At 42.0% G+C, this 20,860-nt stretch overlaps 1 protein-coding gene across 9 annotated transcripts in view; it reads left to right on the top strand.

Annotated features, from left to right (window-relative positions):
• FOXP1 (forkhead box P1) overlaps positions 1-20,860 on the top strand; it is a 331,699-nt gene that overhangs the window by 245,796 nt on the left and 65,043 nt on the right. For 6 of the 9 annotated variants that reach the window (XM_031056354.1, XM_031056357.1, XM_031056356.1 and 3 more), the window contains 3 exons: positions 10,409-10,546; positions 11,635-11,724; positions 16,973-17,132. In XM_031056354.1, the coding sequence (XP_030912214.1) occupies positions 10,409-10,546; positions 11,635-11,724; positions 16,973-17,132 (388 nt within the window). The remainder of the gene's footprint in view (positions 1-10,408; positions 10,547-11,634; positions 11,725-16,972; positions 17,133-20,860) is intronic. The other 3 variants (XM_031056355.1, XM_031056359.1, XM_031056363.1) reach the window with 1 other exon arrangement.

The raw sequence follows: 20,860 nt of genomic DNA on the forward strand, positions 1-20,860 counted from the left end.
GGGCTGTGCCGCAGCGCTGGAGTTGGGAAGAAGAGCGAGGAAGGAGGGAAAGTGCACGGAGCCGGATAAAACACAGTGTCAGGTTTAAATGTCAGGAACCGGGATCGCTGAATGGATTCGCTAGTCAATTTACCAGGGGGAAATTAAGTGAGTGAGCTTTGTTTTTGACATTGACTGGTGCTGTGAACCCCGGCGAAATGGATGTAACGGGATCTCGGCGCAGCCGGGCTCGGTGTCAGCGTTGCAGTGCGAGTGAGCTGAAATTTCGAGGGTGGTGGTGGCGGGGAGGAGGGAACCCTTAGGAAGTGGGTGGTAAGTTTAGAGCAAAGTGCATATACACTCTTCCTCTCTGCAATTAACTCCTTCAAAGCCAGCTTGTTTCCGAAGGCGGTGAGAGTTATGACTTGTCCTTGTGGCAGGGAAAAGCCCCTCGGTAACGCGACACAGTCCTCTCGGTGCGTGTGCCGGCGTTCGACACGCTACCGTTTCATATTTTTAAATAAAAACAAGTTTGGTGGCAGGAAGTGTGAATCATTCAGGGTGACCAAGATCTGTTTATGAAAACCAAACGGTTGGATTTATTCTAGCAGTGAGTGTTGAGTTGTGAACTACTATAAATCGCTGAAGTTTATTTCTAATAAAAAGCAACTTGCGTACGCTAGTTTGCTTTTTTATAAATAAACTTAAATGTTAAAAATCTTTTCTTTTATTTGGATCACAGCTGATTCTCATGCCTGATGCTCCCGGGCCCAATCCTGGAATGCCTTGTGCATGTGCAGTAGCTGTAGTAGGTGAGGAGGCTCTTTACCCTCCTCTCTCCCCGGCGCTGTAAGCACCCTGCCTGCTAAATTTTTTTTTACCAGATCGAACCCCTCGTAAGTGTGTTTAATGTGCAGAGCTTTCAGGCATCTCGCACATCTTTTACACCAAGTTGAAAGGCATTTCTGTTTGCTTCTAAAAGTCACGGCTACAACACATGTGCGTATGTCATTAGAGTGTGCTTCTGTCTGCTAAAGAAATGGCTTTTGTTGATTGTATATTTATTGTAGTAGCAGCCTAGGAAGTCTCTAAAAGCCGGCTCTGTCCTCTTCTCGCAGCCAGCGGAAAATCTGCTGTCAGAGGGCTTTCAGTGATCTCCTGTGGCTGCGTCCAAAAAATTTCATTGATAAGGCTGCAGAGATGAAACCCGAGTCCTGCCTGAACAGAGTAGCTGCCTTGGCCTAGACTGTGATAGAGCTGAACTGCAAACTGATTGGTCTGACACTTTATAATCAAAGTTGATTTATTGTTCATTAGTAGTGCATTAGCCCTTTCAGGCAAGACAGTTATTTGTGTAGTGGCCTGTCAAACAAAAGACCGCTAGCACCTGTCATTTCTAAACCATGAGATAAGCAAGCAGATATTAAGATAATGCAAATAGGAATACAGTGGAATGAGGTAAAGTTCTAGCAATTTCTCTGTAAGAAATATTGTTTTATTTAACGTGCTCATGCTTAGCAAATAGAGGAACTGGATTATACAGTGAAGGGGTTCCCCTGCACCAGGACCGTCAGGAGGAGAAGGCGCTGGGAATGAGCTGGGCGTCCGTGGCTTGTGGTGTCAGAGCACCTCGGAGGTGAGGAGGTATTTGGGGCAGATAATGAATTGGGGAAAGCCAGTCACTGATACAGAAGGAAGATGTAAATGCTGTTTTGTAGCCTTTATTTAATTTTGTTTGATTTTGGTTTTAGTGTGAGAGCAAGACTTTTTGTGCTTTTTTCCCTGACTCCTTTCTCCTCTTCCCAATGGACAGATGTCATAAAAGGATGCTCTTACTGGCAGGGGTTAATTATATGAAAACTTGATGACATCACAGCAGAGCTGTGAGAATGTCAAAATACATCTGCTGCCATATTCAGACATATTGCTCTCCCTCCTCTCCCCCTATATCAGCTCCCCTCCCCTCTCAAAAGGGAATGATCTCATGACATAAAACAGAAAACAACACAAGTGTCAAAAGAAAACAAAATTAGTGAACTTTTGTCTGCCACCATAGAAACGAGGATTAACTTATGTTATTCCAGAGCATGGAATGGAGACTATCTGCATGAGGATATATAGTGTATTGTCTTCTGTGAATTTTCATTTGACAGGGATTTTGGAGGCTGTGATCTTAATTAAATCTCAACTGACTCAAATAATGCATCTAAAGGCATGCAGTGTTGCGTAACCTTGCTGAGTTGGTAAACCATAAATCATCAGAAAGCTTATGATAGGAAGGGCTGCTTTGAAATTTTTTTTGTTTGCTACAGTTGGTTTGTTTTTTTTTTTCCTGAGTCTTGTTTAACATTCACTTTACTGTGCTGTGCCATTGTGCCCTCCCTTTTCTAAACACTGTTATTTTTGCTTTAAAAGAAAAAAAAAAGCTCTGAGACATGCTCTGACCAGTCACTCAGCTGAACTAAAGAGAAGTCATGAATACAATGGGATTGACAGGGAAGAAATAAAATCCCTGCGCTGTTTTTGCAGGGACCTCAGTGCTCAGAGGAAGGTGTGGGTGCCTCACGTTCTTTTGGGGCTGAGTGAGCCCTGCACACGTTTTAGAAGTGTAGCTCTTAACCCCACGCTGAAATTGGTGCTGGGGTGTGAACAGTGATCAGACCCCACAGTAGAGGGGTCACAGATGGATGATTGCACTGATGGACGGTTGCACTGATGGACGGTGGGCTCTGATGTCTGCGCGAGTGGAGTTGGTTTTAGTTGTGTGCAAGGAAGAAAAGGGTTGCAACAGTTGTGTGGAGAAGGATGAAATGGATTTTTAGGCATTGAAAGTGAGGTAGGGCAGTCAGAGTGATTTCTTACGCACCGTTTTAACCTGACAGTGCTCAAGCACCCTTGTTGCTTGAGAATGAAATTGTTTTTAAAGTCCTGAAATTATTATTTCAGTACAAAACGCCTTGGTTTCTGTGTCTGTGATTACATGCTCCGGCAGCTGAAGAAAGGTAAGGGGAGAAGGATTTTTACATTCAGAAGTTTAAGGAGTTTCAAAAGCTCCTGTGCTTTTCTGTGCTGTATTTCTTAGTCTTTTCAGAGCTGCTGTAGACAAACGTGAGCTGGGAGGACACAGCACTTGGATTTACTTTCTGTAAAGGTTTCTCACTAGCAGAGTAACTTACTGGTGTTGTTTTTCTCCCCTCTTTGCTAGGGAAAAGCAGTAGCAGGGGTAGGTTTATCAACACCTGCAGAACTAGATTGTGGGAAAGTCCTGACACCATAAGCTAAATTTGTTATTGTTTGGTGAAAGGCTTGGCTGGTTTTAAGCAGTTTGTTTGTTTTATTGAAAGCAGAACTGCATTACTGGAAACTACTTTGCTGTAGTTCAGTTAAAATGTTCTGTCTTGTTTTGTTTTTATAAGGTGCTTACTTGTTCAGCTTTGCTTTCCAGTTAAAAGGAAAGGGAAAAAAATCCACCATATACTCATCTGCAGATTGAAGTGGCTGTGTAGAGACTGGGAGAGAAGCAGCACTGGCAAATATCTCTACCCCAGCAGCCTTTTTTTCTTCTATTTTTTTTTTATTTTTAACCTTTCCAGTGCAGTTTCCTGCACTAGCAGGAGGATCTGTAGTCTGTATTGAAGTTGAATGAATGTTATAGAACCCAGACTGAATATTGAACAAATAAGTGGAATTGCTAATTGTTCTGTGCACTAGTTTCGGACGGATTTGCCTTCATTGATTAGGTAAGATGCTCTTGTTATTTGGGAGGGACAACAACCCCTCCTCCCCAAACTGACAACGGGTTTTAATTTTTAAGCTTTATCTTGCCCTTAAATCTGAAACATCATTGTTCAAATAACTGAGAACAAGGTAAACCAACAACATCAAAAAGGTCGGCTTCTGTGATTTCTCAAGGGCTTGTTATTTTGTACTTTCCAATTCTATTTGATGTCTTGACAAAACAAGATGACACAAGGGAGAATACATTAAATTTTGATTTTCATCTAACCTGTTACAGTAGTGGCAGCTTAATTTCTTTTACTTTTTACCGAAGACGGCTTTTTGCACAATTACTCTAATTGCCACGCCACTTTATGAGAAGGTTTCTTTGCGGGTTTCCCATTTGCCTTGATTTTGTGAGGCATTTTTTTGAACGTGCTTTGACCTTTAACACGGCGAGCTGGCTGGTTGGAGTGCGTCTTCATTAGAAGTAAATCAGTGAATGGCAAAATTGTCAAAGAAGCAACTGATGTTTTCTCATTAGAATCTAATTTGCACCGTTGTGCTTAGCTGTGATGTTCAGCTGTAGGTGTCTGCCATAGGTGTGAAAACCTGCACATTTTTGAGCAAATAAAGTTTACAACTGTTATCAAGGCATCACTTGGAACCAGAGTGGCAAAGCCAACCCGAGTGTTTAAGCAGAGCTCTGGTTTGTGTGGGAAATAAACAGCATGATTTAACCAGGTGGATTTTTTTTTTTAAGAATCACTATTTTTTTTTCAACTGGCCACGACAATGTACGTCATCTCAAATGCCCTGGGTTTGAAGAGCAGGCAGCTATGGATTTGATTCTTGCAAGAGAAGATAGCCAGGGATGTAGAAAGGGCTCATCCTTCCTAGAAATCTGTTGGGAGTTGCAGTTCTTTATAATCTGCCTTAAGAAAAGGAAAAAAAAAAAAAGAAAAATTCCCTCTGTATAACACGTCCTTTTCACTCACATGAAATTCTGGGCATATTAAATGTTGCTAGTTCAATCATGGTCTTTTATTATTTAATTAAGCTCTCCATAATGTATGTATGAATTAATACACAAATGTAAGGAGTCTGACACCATGATCATTCTCAGTATATTAAGGGTGTTTGGGAGAGAGGGTTTCAAGGGGTTTTCAAGGGCTTTAGGGGTATTTTGGATGTTTCTAAGCAGGATTGCTTTTGGTTTATTTGAGGCTTTTTTGGCAGAATATGTTGATCTAACATTTCCCTTCCTAAACTCTGGAAAAAAATGCAGGGTTTTTTCCCTTTTTTCTTTTTTTAGTTTTAAAGTGAATAATTATAAAATCACCACTGTTTCAAACCATGTACAGCAGGTTATATAATTTTTTCTTTCATGCTAGAGATGGAAACAAAAATGGTAACTTTATAAAATGTGAAAAATTTTATGGTAATCTCAAACTTAAAATCTCACTCATCTTTTTAAAGGGTTATTTGGATGTGTGTGTGTATGTTCTGGTTTAGTCTCTATTTGACAAATGTTAGATGTAGAAAGGATTTAATTTATGTAAACTTTATATTTTTATGCAAATTAAATGGGTATTTATTATAGCAGAAACAATTATCCTGGCACTTAGTGAGAAACCTGGTATGCATGAGAAGTGGAAGATAAGATCAGATGTTTCATTCTGTAAACAAATACGAAAATATTCCCATTTTTGCTCAGCTAGAAGAGAATGCAGAAGACGGCAGACATCCTGACATGCCAGGGAATGTCAGCATAACCCATCATTTTGCTTTCTGTGGGTCAGAAGGAGATCTTCACTCCTGATAAAATACGATAAACAAAATTATAATAATAAAATGCTAATTTAATTTTAAGGAGGTTTTTTCCCTCTTACAATAGGGAGTTGTATTGTTACAGAGAGCACAGTTATGCTAATGACAGACTACTTCGCTGATTTTACATTAATATAATAAACGTTACCTGTCTTAATGTGCTGTGCTGTGTTATGGCAAAAGAACTAAGTCTAAAAGTGAGATTCCATTTCGCATAATGAACCAGCACTGCAGTTCCTGCGTGAATAATTCCGACAGTGGCGTTTTTTGTTGGGGTTTTGGAGGATGAAATATTGTGTCGGAAATGTTTTAGTCTCAGGATGGAAGCAGGTCCTGCCTGCCTTCAGCACTTCTTACTTACAGAGCTGTGCTCTGCTCTGGCTTGTGGCATCGTGCCTCTCTGCTTGCCAGGGTGTCAGTGCTTTATCTTCTCCTCTTTTGCATTGTTTCGCCTGAATTTTTTTTTATAATTTAAATATATTGCATTTAATATCTTGCTAATAGGACAGCTCAAGTTCATTGTTTGGTTTTGTCTGGCCGTAGCTATTTTTACTGTAGTTCAGTATTTTTAACTGTTCCTCAGCGACTTGTTCTTTTCTGTGTTCAGCTGTTTTGCTCCGTTTGACTTTTATCACAAAATCTTTAACCGAAGAATTGCTGTTTGGAAATCCAAGGTGCCTGCTATGAGGGCTGACTGAAATCAAGTTCGAACATAGATTGCAGGAGAAAAGGATTTTCTGGCAGAGTTATTCTTTATGAATTAAGGAAATCCTCCCCATCTTCCATGCGTGCCTGCTGACAGTTAACAGGACTACAGCCGTATCCAGCATCGGAGGCACAGGGTGTGAAAATGGCATTCTTCTTTTTTCCTTTTTTTTTTTCTTCATACAAGATTAAACTACTTGAAATTATTTAGCTAGTATTTAATTATATTAATATCACCAAAAATGAAGGAATGGAGATGATTAAATAGGACTAAATCATTTTCATCCCCGTGACCCTTGTCTGGGTTGTGTGGAGGAGTGACAAATGCATCCCTGCTGTAATTTTGTGGGAAAGTTAAAGGGGAGCTTGGCCCGAGTTTGTGGAAGTTTCCCTTGGCCGGTCTTGCCAAAATAGGGCATTTTTAGGGCTTGAAATGGGAGGGTCTCAGAGGGGACTGTGGGGCCTGGAGGGCTTTGGGGGATGCAGAGGAGCAGAGGCAAAACCCTGGGAGAAACAGGAACAGTGAGCGAAGACAATTGTGAGTATTAAAGACATTTTTTGCCGTTGATGGCATTAGCATGTCAGCAGGTCCATACTAGCACAGCTCCCAAAGCCAAATTGCAGCTGTATTTTTACCTTTGCTGCCAGGTTTACATGCAGCTGGGTATCTACCACACCCTATTGTTATCAGTCAACAATACCAAAAGTAGTTCATTAATCATATCAATAACAACAATCATGTTTCAAGTGCAAAATAGAAATAAACAACTTGAAAGAAAAAATAAAAGATTGATTTCTTCTCTGCATGCTAACTTAGCATTCTTTAAATATATCTGCCAGTAGTTTAATTTGAACTTCAACTCCCTGAAGGCAGTAAGACAGAATTATTTTAGTTCTTCATAGACTGCCTTCTGTGATTCATTGTTAACTCATAAAACATGCTCATTTTCATGTACTTAAACAGTTAAGTCATTTTTAAAGTTGGTTTGTAATTTTTTTGGCAACACATTTAAGTTGACATCTGAGAGATAGAAATCTAAAATGAATTTATAGCTCTTGGTTTAGGTTTCACTTGCTATCAGACAAAATATCAGAAATAAATATTTTTTATCTAACCTAATGTAGAGTATATTGCACAGTATCTAAAATAAAGTTTAGTTTTGACTGAGTACACTCAAAAAGGGACCCATAAATATTAGAGAGCTGTAGTTAAGAACTTACATGACTGTTTTAAATACTATTGATTTAAACCACTGGCTAGATTTTATGAATCAAAGTGTAATTTCCAAGCTTTGGCTGTATTTCTCATCACTAAAGCACTCTCTCTTGTGTGCCTTTAGCAGCTTTCCAGACATTCAACACGGGATTAAATGATAGTAGTTACAATGATCAATAGGTTAAGACCGGTACAATCACTCTTACCGCTAATGACCTCGGTAGTAATGGGTAATAAAGTGTGGGCTATAATAGCCTATTGCTGGTGCTGCATGCCCTTTGATTCCTAGTATTACCAGGGACTAGCTACATGGAAAAGTTGGACGTTGGGAGCTAAGAGAGTGGATATATAGGCCATCATTCTTAACTGTTTAAAGTCCCTCAGACCGTATGTGTGTGCCCACACTTGTCCGGGATGTGTGTTGTAATTTTTAACACAATAGTTTCTGGTTCATTTAGATTTGTTTGTGCAAGGTTCCCGTAAGTCGCTTTTGTGATAAACTAAAGTACAGGCCGTGGCTAAATGTGGCTGTTAGCTGTGTTTATAAATGGAAGGCAGCACCTTCTTTAGAAGCGCAGGTGTGGTGTGAAAATGTGGTTTCAGATGGTAAAATGAAGTCAAACGGACCAACACAAACTCGTACTCTGTGCACTTGTACTCTGTGACTGTGTGCAGTCCATACATGGATTATTTTTTTTCTTTCTGCTTAAGTGCTTCTGTTCTAGCAAGGAGTGTGCAGCTAAGAGATTTGTTACTGGAAGGTACATGGCCAGTTTTCAAAGATAGGGCCTAATCGCCAGATCTGTCCCAAGATAAACGTGCAGAGAGGCCATGGAAGTGAATGGGAGTTGTCCCTGCCCAGCTGACGGCAGAATGCGGCCCTTTGGATTAATCACCGATGTGTAGGGTTTACAGCACCCCACCCTATTCCTGTCTGCATCCCTGCTTGTCGTCATAAATCTGACTGAAGAGTATTTGTCTTGTCTATCTTCCAAGAAGGGCACAGAAAACATACTTAAGCATGCTTCCTCTTCTTTATGCTTGGTCCAGCTTCAATAAGAGGTAGTACAAACCCCAGGGTAAAGTAAACTTCTCTGGGGATGAGAATAATGAAGGTGAGTCACGCTTTGGGGCGAAGATAGTGACGGCAGGATTTAATTAAATAATTTTTCTACTCCCAGAAAAGTTTGTAAAAGACTGTGGATTAAGATATTCTGAACTAATGAGATTATCAATCCTGATGACTCAGTGTCCTCAGAGCTGATCCTGCGTGGCAGGGTGGTGGCTTTCCCATAGGTACAGGGACACGGCACCATGGGAGATTGACCACTGGTTTTGGTGGTTCTGGTGTTTGTCCCGTAATTAAATCTCCTTTTGCCCACCCCATCAGTGATGGGAGTGTGCTGTGCCGCAAGGAGTGCTCAGAGGACCTCACCATGTTGGCATTAATGGGATGTCATGGGATGGTGCTGGGCTCTGCTCAGGCAAATGTTTTGGAGGCAGTGTCTGGCCCTGGCACACGACATGTACACAACAACACGGGGAGATGTGCACTGTACATGCGTCTGACCTTCAGGAACCATTTTTAGTTCATCAAGATTAGTGATGCTGAGAAATCAGGACATCAGTGCATAATGACTGTGAAATTAGGAATGAGAGCTTGCTATGCAAATGACAGGACAAATCATGTGAAAAAGTCAAGATAAACTGCATATTAAGACATTATGTTACATAAAATTAATACTGCATTTCTCACTTGCTTACTACTACACTGGAGGTTTTTTTTTAAACTCCTTTATCTTCTGATCAGCTATTGTCTGCTGATTTTTTTTAAAAGTGGTGCACAGAAAAAGTGCTAAACATATTATTAGCTTTTATTGTAATACATGAGATGACAGGAGATCCTTTTTAGCAAAGTATATCCTTTACTGCTTTTAGTTTTGTGCTGTCATGTGTTTGATTTAAAACTATAGAAAAGTAAGGTGCTTCAATATTACTGTTAAAACTCATATGGGTTTTGTCTTTTCCTCTATTGTTTTTTCCCCTCTTTTTCTTTTCCTTTTTTGGAGTGGAAGGTAGAGGGGTGGGTTTCTAGGGAAATAGTCTTCTTGCATTACTGGGACTGACAAAATGGTTCTCATGTAGTCTGCAAATTAAACACAAGTGCAGTGATTATTTTGAATAGCTAAATTACATTCTAGAAAGCTTGCAGAATTCATAGCATTGTCATTAGGTATCCGCTTGAATACAATTTGTGTAACCTTGGCCAAGACAGCCTGTCATTTTAATGTCAGTGTTTTATCTGAACAAGACATCATCCTTTCAGATACAGTGTACAGGTTTCTTGCAAAGATGCCCGTGCAGAAACGTGTTAACAGTTGCAAATATGAAATGCTATCAAGTTCATCACTGTAGCTGTTTGTCACTGAAATGTCATGGAAAGCGGCTTTTAATGGTATCTCACATAATACGAAAGAATTGAAGACATCTGTATGCTGGGTGAATATGGAATGGTAAAGACATCGTGGTAGGGCCTTTCTGTAAAAATTGCATGGGAGTCTAGTGCTGTTATTCACATGACTGAGCCTTCCTTCAATTTTCTGAAAAACCTGTCATAATAGGGTCTAGATCCCATCAGCGTGGGATATTTGGCTGTTGGATTTCTCTACAGAATCCAAGGGCTTCCTGGGAGGGAAAGGACCCAGCTGACAATTTCTTGTAAAAATAAATACATCTTTACCATATTACTCGCTTTAAGGAATTTCCATCCAACAGTGTTTTGCAAAAGAGGCATTTAGTCACCAGGAAGGTGTGGTCAGAACCTGTGTGCTGGTCAGGGTGGGCTGTGAGGACTCTCACCTTCAGCCCCCTTGATGCCAGAAATGGGCTCCCCTGACATGGGGATGATGGAGGAGCTGTGGGGATGTGTTCTGACCCTCTCTGTCTCCTCTTGGCCTTCAGGTTCCAGTGTCGGTGGCTATGATGACACCTCAAGTGATCACTCCCCAGCAAATGCAGCAGATCCTCCAGCAACAAGTGCTAACTCCCCAGCAACTCCAAGTCCTGCTCCAACAGCAGCAGGCACTCATGCTTCAACAGGTAATTGTTTCCTTAACAGCTGCTCAGGTGGCCCCTATGGATGCTGGAGGCTTCACTTCCTGGAGCACCCTTGGGGAGAGAAGCTGCCCACATCTCAGGTCTGAACCTTGGAGCAGCCATGCTGTGAGCTGCACTGACTGCTCTTTTGTTTTTAATTCTAGAAATAGCTACTGGAAACAAATCCAGAGAGCAATGCTAGGAGTGTTTCCAAGATCAGCTAAATAATACAGATGCATATTTAAGTGTCAGGACTTCGGCAGATGTCCCTGTTGCTTTTGCCTGCATCCCTCAGAAGGCTTGGTGTGCCCTGACTAATTGGAATAAACAAGGTAGAAGGGCCATACTTCCCAATTTAGACCTCGTTATTTCCATCTGGAACCGTAAAGGGCTGTGGAAACAGAAGTGGAGAGGTTTGCTAAGCCTGTTTGATTTCAGCCAACATATGCTGGGCTGTGTGTCAGTGCTTCTCGCAGCCCGTGGTCCTTTCTCAGCTGGAAGCTGGCCACCAACAAGCCCCGAGGCTCTGTTATCACAGGGTTTGGCACAGCAGGGTCTCAGGGAGCCCGGGTGGGTGTCAGCATCCCCCCAGCCCGACCCTGCCTGCTCCTCCTGGCTCCCAGGCTCCGTCCTGCCCGCAGCTGGAGCGCTGCCTGCGCAGAGCACATCTGGGGAACGGGAGGAGGAGAGTATTTCCCAGGATGTCTATGCATGTATTGAACAACACTTAATACAGTCAAACCCTATCATTTAGAAAGCATGTGTGTTTCACAACAGAGATCCGCCAGGCTCTCTCAGCAAGGGCATTTTGGCTTTGTTGTTACAATCAAAGGTCATTCCTTGCCTTATTTTAATTAGTTTGTGTAGAAAATGGTATGTTTTTCATCAGTTCATTTTGGAGATTACTTTTCAAACGATAATGCCAAGAATAGTCAGTGTGCACTGAATTTATTGTTGAGTTTCAAACTAAAGGTCAGACCATTACAGATAAAAGGATGCTATTTTTCAAATCACAGTTTGTGTGTTACACCAAAAGGGACACTGAATTGGCTCTCCACTTTGTTACTTACCATCTTTCCTTTTCTTTGTAGCAGCAGCTTCAAGAGTTTTATAAGAAACAACAGGAACAGTTGCAGCTTCAACTTTTACAGCAACAACATGCTGGAAAACAGCCTAAAGAGGTACAGACAATACCCATTTTACTTTCAAACCACAGATCCCTGGGGACTGTCTAGTGGCTATTAAACTGTCATTCATCTTATAAATGATTGCACAACTGAACTGACTCTATCGGGCCTCAGCTTTCAGATTTAGAGTTATTGTCCTGTTTTCGCCTGTGTTTTTCTGTGCTTTCCATTTGCTCGCTGCCACATATTTTATAGCAGAGGACCAGGCCTTGCTGTTTGGTATGAGTCCTGGAGCAGGCATCTAGACTTGTATCTTGGGAGAGTGCTTTGGGGAGGTAGTTATGGTGGAGAGGGGAGGGGGCAAAGCAGCAGGCCCAGATCACTGCTGTCCTCTCTAAACAAGGCAAAATGCCGAGAGGTGTTGAGTTTGGGTTTCCACTTTCCAGCCAGGGAGGTTCTGGTTGCACATTCCTCACACTGGAGCAGCATCAGTGGTGACACAGAGAAGAGGTGGCAGGAGACCTTTTTCTGATGCTACTGTGGTCCATAACTGGAGGGGACAGGCCAGGGTAGTTTCTGCCTGTCTTTTAGATACACTTCCCTTCCAAAACACCTGTCACCTCCAAAACTTCGTTGTTTTTTGTGTGCTTAGATTTAATTTTCCTGCATTACATTTACTTTAAGGTGTTGAGCCCACCTGATAAGTCTGGAGGAGTCTGAGACTTTCCTGTTTAATCTGACAACAGTGCTGGCTTAGGTAGATCCTAGAAAGCTGCCTCTTGGCGCGAGACACTGGGTGATGTCCGGTGACAGCGGCTGCGCTTGTGTCACCTGACAAGGGGTGTTGCTCAAAGCATGCACCAATTTCTGCTCCCCATTCCCCTTGAAATTTCGGCAAATCGTGCCACCTGTGCCAAGTTTCAACCCAGAGTGAATTTTTCCAGCTGAGTTATAAACCCCTGAAAACAGGGGGGTTTATAATGGAAACGCTGACACAACCTTAACCATAGCGCGCTTACGGGCGCCACTATAATAAAAAGGGAACAGATTAAAAAGTGTCTAAAATGTAAATCTAAAGGACTAACAGTAATTAAAATGGAAATGGCACAAGGAGGGAAGGCATGTAATTGTGAGATATCACTGTGCAGAATGCTCTCAGCTTTGTTTTGCTGGCTGTTTTTCTAATTCAGTAGGGCTTACTCATCAGTGGCAGTTCAATGCGCGTTAATGACTCTGGGATGCAGGCATCACTCTGGACAAAGAAATGATTATTGTGCGGTCAAAAGAAGTTCAAAGACAAGAAGGGAATTTCAGTTTTTTCCTTAGAGATCCACATTCAAGAGCATATAAATTAAGCCAAATGTTAAAAACCACAGTCTGAAAGCTGACTTCAAAGTCACAACTCCCTAATTAATGAACTGCGAGCTTCAGTTTGGACAAGTCGTGGTTTGATGCGCCCATAAATCAACATGACAGGTCTGTTTCACAGTCTCAGACAGCGCTTGTCATTGAGTCACATCAGATGTAAACACAGCAGAAAAAAGAGGGAATATGAAGGAGGTGCAATTGATCAACAGAATTGGTAAAAACCCACTTTTGAAACGCATTATGCATGATCACAGGAAATGGCGATAGCCTCAAGAGGCTTTCTCCTTCTGCTGTTGCTTTTTTGAATCAGATTTCTAACAGCCTTCAAAAGGGAGAATAAGAATTATGGAGCTTCTCCCCTGTGGCTGGCAGGCAATAACCCCCTGTTGTTATTTTGTGCTTCTTTCTTTTCAAAGGCGTCAAAATTTAGTTTTTTAAAGATCTTTAACTCTATATTTGAAGACAAACAATAAAGGGCTGCCACTGTCATTCTTATCAGTTACCAGGGATTGTATTTTTTCTTTCTGTTGCCACTTCTTATTAACCTCTTATTTGGTCTATTAGACATAGTTTTGAATGCAAGCCTACATGCTGGGAGAACATGAAAGTTCAGATGAGCTCAGAGGGCAGATAAAGAAATTTGAAGGGGAAAGTTACACAGCAGAATGAACGATAAAAGTTAACTCTTCTAAATTGCTGTTGTCAGATAGGAGAGCATCTCAGACACAAAGATGAGGGCTTGGTGCTTAAAGAAAAAAATACTTTGTGTTAAAAAAGACAAGAAGGGAAGTTAGACAATGTGATGGCATTTCAATATCTAACACACTGATTTACTGTGGTCACACTTCTGATATTACACTAGCGAAAGCAACAATAAGAAAGGACTCCTTCCTGTTTCAAGAGGAGCATTTTAACACGATAGCTGGAAAGAGAACAAGGACCTAACTCTCTCCAGCTTATTCTAGGGGTTTTGGGGGGAGTGTATTTTTGCTGATGGTTTTAGTGGAGATCCATTTTAACAATGCATTTCACCCCACAGGTTTGTTCAGCCCAGCTTAAGGAGGTTATTCTTACTAAATTAGCATCGAAAAGGTGGTCTTGTATTATTTTATTTCTTCCCCCTCCCTCTGGCACTGAAAACTGACGGGCAGTGCCGTGGTGGGGGCCGGCGGCTGCCGTGCTAACGAGGGCTGAGCTTGTACCTTGACAGATGGAACAAGCGTATTCATGTACGGCATCCCCCAAGTCATTTTGTGAGTGCCTTGTCCTATTGTGCTCTCGTGAAAAAAGGAAAACACAACAAACCTCCCCAGCCCCGCTGCTGAACAGGACCCGGCCCCCGAGCAGAGCAGCAGACAGACCCCAGTGAGGTTCCTGGGGTTTTACTCGAGGGCTGTGCGGGGTAGCAGAGGCTGAGCTGTGCCTGACAGCGAGGGGAAGAGGTGCTGGGGGGGATCTCAGCCCTGTTTCTGCTCTCCCCTGGAAAACTGGGGGCTCCCCAGAGGCAGGGGGTGCTCAGGGTCTGGCGCAGCCGCGGCGCTGGACGGAGCGCGCTGTTTGCCGAGCAGGGCCGTTTGTCCTCCGGCACTGTGACAGTTTATGTTAGGCAGTAGGGAGTAACCTAAGAAAGGAAAACAGACCTTTGACAGAAGCTTTAGGGAGGGGATCAAAAATGCAAGTTTTATCAGGATATTTCAGCATTTTAACACTGACTACTGACCTGACAACAGGACTGCACCGAGACCTTTTTTGTATGCATTCAATTGTGAGAAGTAAACAAACTGCCTTGTATCCTGTGTTTGGTAACTGGGTGGGGAGCGCAGTTTGGCAACGTGTCTTGCTTTTAAATTCTTTCTTGGACAATGGGCCTTGTATACTTTTATATCCTGGCTTTTCAAAGTAGAGTGTGTTCAAGAGCTTTTCTTAGGATAGCTGAGAAGACAACCAAAAGGGCATCATTCATTTGATATAAAGGGGTTTTTAAAAAAACCCTGTGTGCTAACTTTGCACTCTTACGGCAAATAGGTAAAACACAGCTTACTACTAGTACTAATAATATAAATATATGAATATAAATACATTAAGTGTATATATTTTAAAATTAATATTTATGGAGGCAAACGTTACTTTAGCTCAATACAACTGTTGCTGGGGCCTGCATGCATATGGTGCTGTTGCAAATAGTTGCAACAAATGGATGTGTCAGAGCAAGCTGTTGCAAAGAAATGTAAACTCTCCGAGTTTCAGAATATCCAAACACCTATTTGTTTAGATGTGTTCCTGAAGTCCAAGGTTTTCTTTGGAAGTAAGATAAATTGTGTTTATAAATAAGGGGAATAGAATGGCTGACTCTCAGAGTTGTGGGTATTCAGTCAGCTGCAGTATTAGGATTGATGGGGCATGGTGGCACAAGAGGGTGGGGGTCAAACCCACAGTTGGTGTCTGTCAGTCGTGCTCCAGCAGCTCTGGTGGGACTTTTTCCCTGTGTAACACCAGTAGGGAATGGGGCCAGTTATCCTCTGGCTTGGTGTCAAGGAAAGGTGACAGAAAGCGCAGGATCTGGCTGGGGTTTGTTTGTGAAAGTGTGCAGTTTGGTAAGAGTTAATTTTCTTTCCTAATTGTTAGCCATAATGTGTATAAGACCTCCACCTTGATATGATTCCTAGCAGATTAGGGATATTAGATAATTTCCTTCTATTTATTGTACTACTGCACTGTATTATCTTTCTATCACTCAGATAATTACTAAGGAAATCTACATTAATTTTTTTTGGCTAGCACAAGGAACTGCTAAACACTGGCATGATGTATTGATGTTTTACACAACAAAAGTTTTCCTCCTGTCATTGTACAATAAATAAAAAGATATTTATCAAAATGCAAAGCCTTTCATGGATTTTAAAGAACAAAGCAAATAAAACACAAGATGAGCATGGAAGCAAAACCTAGAGGCTTCCTTAACTGAACAAAATTAAGGACTCTGAAGCCTCGAGTACTGTACATATTAAACACTCACATTCAAGTAAGATGTTGTTTGCTAAATTATGAATGTGTGTAATTAAAATCTAGTGGCTGTTTCTATGAAAGATTTACAATGTTATTTCATCGTTTGTCATGGCTAATTAACAATATTAGATGAAGTTTTTCTTCTTCAAAGGTCTGATTTTTTCTCATTTATTTATGTCAGAAGTGATAAACAGAGTAGTTAAAAGCTTCTCCGGGTACAGTAGTGAGAAAAGCAACATGTTCTTTTACACCTCGAAGGTTCAAGGGTCACATCCCTGTGGAGTAAAGCAACTCCATCTTCTTTCTAGTGAGAATAATTAAAAATTTCAAAGTGCAGAAGTAGCAGCCTTAAATACAGCACAGAATAATTCCAGTGTAACAGAAAGTATTGTGAGGCTTGATGGATGAAGAAGAGAGTGAGTATAAAATACCATAAATTAAGCCAGTCGAATTGCCTTAATAGTTGAGACAGCCCTTGAATGAGCAAACAGAGCACAGTGCAGGGTTTCTTGTTACATCTAAGTGTGATGTGATCATGGGGTGTGATTCTCATGTTCTTTGCCTCAAAGAATTACCCAGGATTTTCATCAGCATTTGCTTTACCCGCTGCTGGAACACAGACATGTCTGGGGTAAAACATGAACACATGGACCAAGGAATCCTATAAACATAGGATGGCAGCAGGCATTTAGGTTGGGTGAAAGTTAACCACTGGAGATGGGAATCTGCAGCCCTGTGTTAGCTCCAGCATCTAACCATACCTTGGGCTCCTTGCCAGGGGTGGCGGGCTCGCTGGCTTGGCCTTGATACCGAGTGACTGCCATCAGAAATGGAAGCAAGTTGAGACAAGGAGCCCTGTGAATCCTCTGCTTTGCTCTTGTATTAACAAGTGTGCATTTTAATTTGTTGTTGTTGTTGTTTTTTCCAGCCCCAGCAGCAGCAAGTGGCCACGCAGCAGTTGGCCTTTCAGCAGCAGCTCTTACAGATGCAGCAGTTGCAGCAGCAGCACCTCCTGTCTCTGCAGCGTCAGGGGCTGCTGACCATCCAGCCCGGGCAGCCTACTCTGCCTTTGCAACCCCTTGCACAAGGTAGGTGAGGGCTTTGGGTGGCAGAGCCAGGGCAAGGGTGCACACTCACACAGAATTGTCTCGTGGGGGGAGAGAAATACCTCACAGGCTCATAGGATAATAAGCACAGAAAGATTCTGCTAGGCAGGGTGGGCATTATGAAGGTATTTTTTGAGAAGGGCGGTGCTGCAATCCTGGGCTGCTCTGACTGGCGGGGTGCAGAGGGCTTGGAGTTCACAGCAGTTTGCACAGCTGTAGCCAGTCTGGCAGACTCAGAGCTGCTGGTCCTGATCATCTGGGCTCGGAATCCTTCACAGGAGGAGTCTTTATTGATTCCTGGTGCTGGCTTCATGGCTGAGGGTGTGTGAGAGCAGCTTTTGCTTTCCCAGATGTGTTGACTGGGCCTTCCTGGTCCCAGCCTGGCCATGAGCTGGCACAGAGCAGCTCTGACCCGCAGGCTGGGGAGCTCTGAGTGCCCTTGGCTGTGGCTGCCAGGGAGAGGGGACAGGGCTGCTCTCCACAGCCTTCGTGTCACTGCCTCGGTGCTTCTGTTCCTTCCTCCACGCTGAGGCAAATTGGGATTAACTCCATTTAATTCTAATGGTGTTATTGACAATTAGATCCTCCTACATCTTTATTCAGTCCTGCACTCTGCAAGAAGTTACTGCTTTGCTGAAATCCCAATTTATTTTATTTTTTTAAGACATTGATACACTGAAAGCACTACTTAAATCCACAATACTTTTGACAGTGATTATAACCTAGGGGTTTTATTCTCTCTTTTCTTTTTTGGCTTAAATTTATTATTTTACTTTTTAAACTGGGTTTGTCTGTAAGCTGTGGGACAGTTCAACAGACTTGCCTAAGCTCTGGCTGCTGTGGTTAAAGCAGACTGTTTGGAGTTGGCATGGTTCAGGCATGCCATGGCATCAACCGTGATGCTGGTATTTCTGAATAATCCTGCCTTCTCCTTCCCTTGCCCCATAATAAATTTGAACATTCACCTTTATAACTTGAGTCAGCCCAGCTTGAATGATTTGGAATCTTGAAAGCAGCCTTAGGGTTGTTCTTCGTTTCTAAATCATACAATGAATTTGCATTCAGCTCTGTTCACTTAAATGGAGGGGAAAAGACAAAATTGCTTCTGTTCTTCACCCTCGTTTTTTCTGTGTACATAGCTGTAAAAAAGGAGAGTGAGGTGGCTGGTGAATATTAACTTATATGGATAAACAGAGGCCAAACTGGGGAGTGGAGTCTGCTTTGCTGTGTGGCTGATGTGCTTTATTTAGGCTTATTTTTACCAGACACAGAAAGGTATCTGAGCCCTGTGTTGAGAGTCTGAGATTTTGGGGGCCTGACCCCTGACTCCCCAAGTCTCAGTTCAACTTCCCAGCATCCCAAAACTGGATGCCTGGGGTAGATCAGCACTGTGCAGGAGTTGGAGGCTGATCCATGGGAAGGTGGTGCCCACCTGGGAGCTGCAGGATCAGGCTTGGGGCAGTACCTGGTCAGTCACTATCAATGCAGAGTGATGGGGAGAAGGTGTGAAATGAGTCCAGGAAAAAAGGGCACGTAGATGAAATGCCATTTATGCTTGCAAGATGTTGTAATGTGCATTAATTACGGCTCAGATTTATTGTTGGAAGCATCCCGGGCTGTTCCCACACACCCACCGGACTCAAGCTTCAACCTTGCTAATTTTTCCCACAGCTCCTATACCATTAAGTTGGCTCAGTGAGGTTCATTGTATAGTCCATCAGTTAAGCTGTCCAAAGGAGGGCAATTGGGCAGTGACAAGACACGCTCATGTGTAATGTGAAAGAAATGAATGTGGTGATGCATGAAGTGTAATCTGTGCGGTAACACATCGGAGACACCAGTAGGTAATTCAGCCGTCGTGGCATTGATTGATATGGTTAGCAGGGAAGTGTAACTATTAGTCCTCGCCCAGGAGCGTATTTAAAACCTGAGGGGTGCTGACTTGCACGCCAGAGACGACACAAACATAAGCACAGAGGGCTGGTTCTGGCAGGGAAATGAGCTGCGAGTGATGGGGGCGGCGGGAGCCGGCAGGAAAGAGGGACTTGAGGCTCGAGGCGGCTTGCAATCCAGCACGATATTTTATTCCTTTTTATCAGAGAGACGATGGCTTAAAACTGATGTCATTATGAGGTTTAAATCAACTTTCTGCTTGCTTGAACATGGTCACCTGGGTATGGAGGTACAAGGACACAAAGAGGTTGAGCAACTCTGTTTGTCTTTGAGCCGGTGATACCTGGGGTTGGGAAATTGAGTTCCGTGAGCAGTAATCTGTCAACTGTCCCCACAACATACATTTTTTAAACCTGTGCCTACATTTTCTTTCATAATCAAGAAGACTAGTTGTCCTGAAAAATGCAATGAAGAGCCAGGGCTATAGTTTAAAGTAATTGGTAATGGACACTTCTTATTTAAAAAAAAAAATTACATCTCTCATGCCCTTTTGTTTCTAGAACAGTTTGCAAGACTGAGACAAATACTGTAAATGTGTGTATAAAAGAAATAAAACCATCCCTCTAGTAAATGTAGCTGTGAATTCAGTTAAAAACATTTTGCTTTTATTCTTAAGTATCCGTAATAGTAATAAATGTTTCCAAGGAGAGAATGCTACTTCATAAGTGACGTTTTCTTATGTTTTCAGAAGTAATAGGTTGTTTAAATCTGTATTTTAGTTTCATTTTAGTTTTTAGTGCTCCCCTATTGTCTTAAACAAAATAGCACATCCTTTAATGTTACATTTTTGTAATCTTTGCTGCTTAGTATTCAGACACTTCTATAATCTAGATTTTACATCTGTACATAGCAGCAATTTTAAAATAAACCCCGTTTCAGCAGTGTTCTGAGCTGCAAGAGTGAGATCTTCAATATCTTCAAAATGAAACTGCAAATCTCACTTCAGATCACCAGTGAGTGAAAATAATAGGACTGAGACATCTGGGTGCCTGATTGCTCCCATAGATTTGGCAGTTCCAGGTCTGAATCCCATTCCTGGTCTGTAGGAAGTTACAGCGATCCCGGGTAATTGCAGTGCAGTTCTGGGAATCTGACTTGAAATTTAGCTCTCACTGCTAAAATGAGACTGTTAAACGGTAAATTACATAATTTATTGCGAGTGGTCGTGGATCTATTTGACTTGCTTTTGCCATTTGTTCTATTATTTTATTTAACAATTTTGCTGGATGAGTGATGAGCATACCTTTCCACTGCCCAGTTCGACAGGCTAGTCAGGAATTCTCTCCAGAATTGTTCTAAAGGAACTAAATTTAGGGCAGGAGGAGAGAGGCTATTTCTAATTTTATTTTATTAATCAAGTGATGTAATCAATTTTTGGCAAGGGGTTGTGTGCAGACATGTATGACATCACAGTTAGCTCTTTAAATTAATGTCACCCAGCCTAAAATCCTTACTACCTCCAGCATTTTCCCCCACACAACTGGGTATATTTTATTTTTCCTTCCATCTGTGGTATAGTTGTTATTAGTACTAATAAGAGTTACACTTGTATGCGAAGTTCGATGAAATACTTTGACTTTTAGAGGCATAAATATCATGTGTATGTCTGTTTTAGTGGCTGTGACATTTTCAGTCTTTTCTTTGGTAGATCCAGAAGTGACTAGGAGGAAAGGAAAGTGGAGAACAAGGAGAGGAGAGTGGATGATAGCCTGTGTTTAATTAAAAACCTGCAGAAATCCAGATTAAAAAAAAAAAAA

This window comes from Geospiza fortis, unplaced genomic scaffold, assembly GCF_000277835.1.
Source record: "Geospiza fortis unplaced genomic scaffold, GeoFor_1.0 scaffold70, whole genome shotgun sequence".
Lineage (NCBI taxonomy): Eukaryota > Metazoa > Chordata > Aves > Passeriformes > Thraupidae > Geospiza > Geospiza fortis.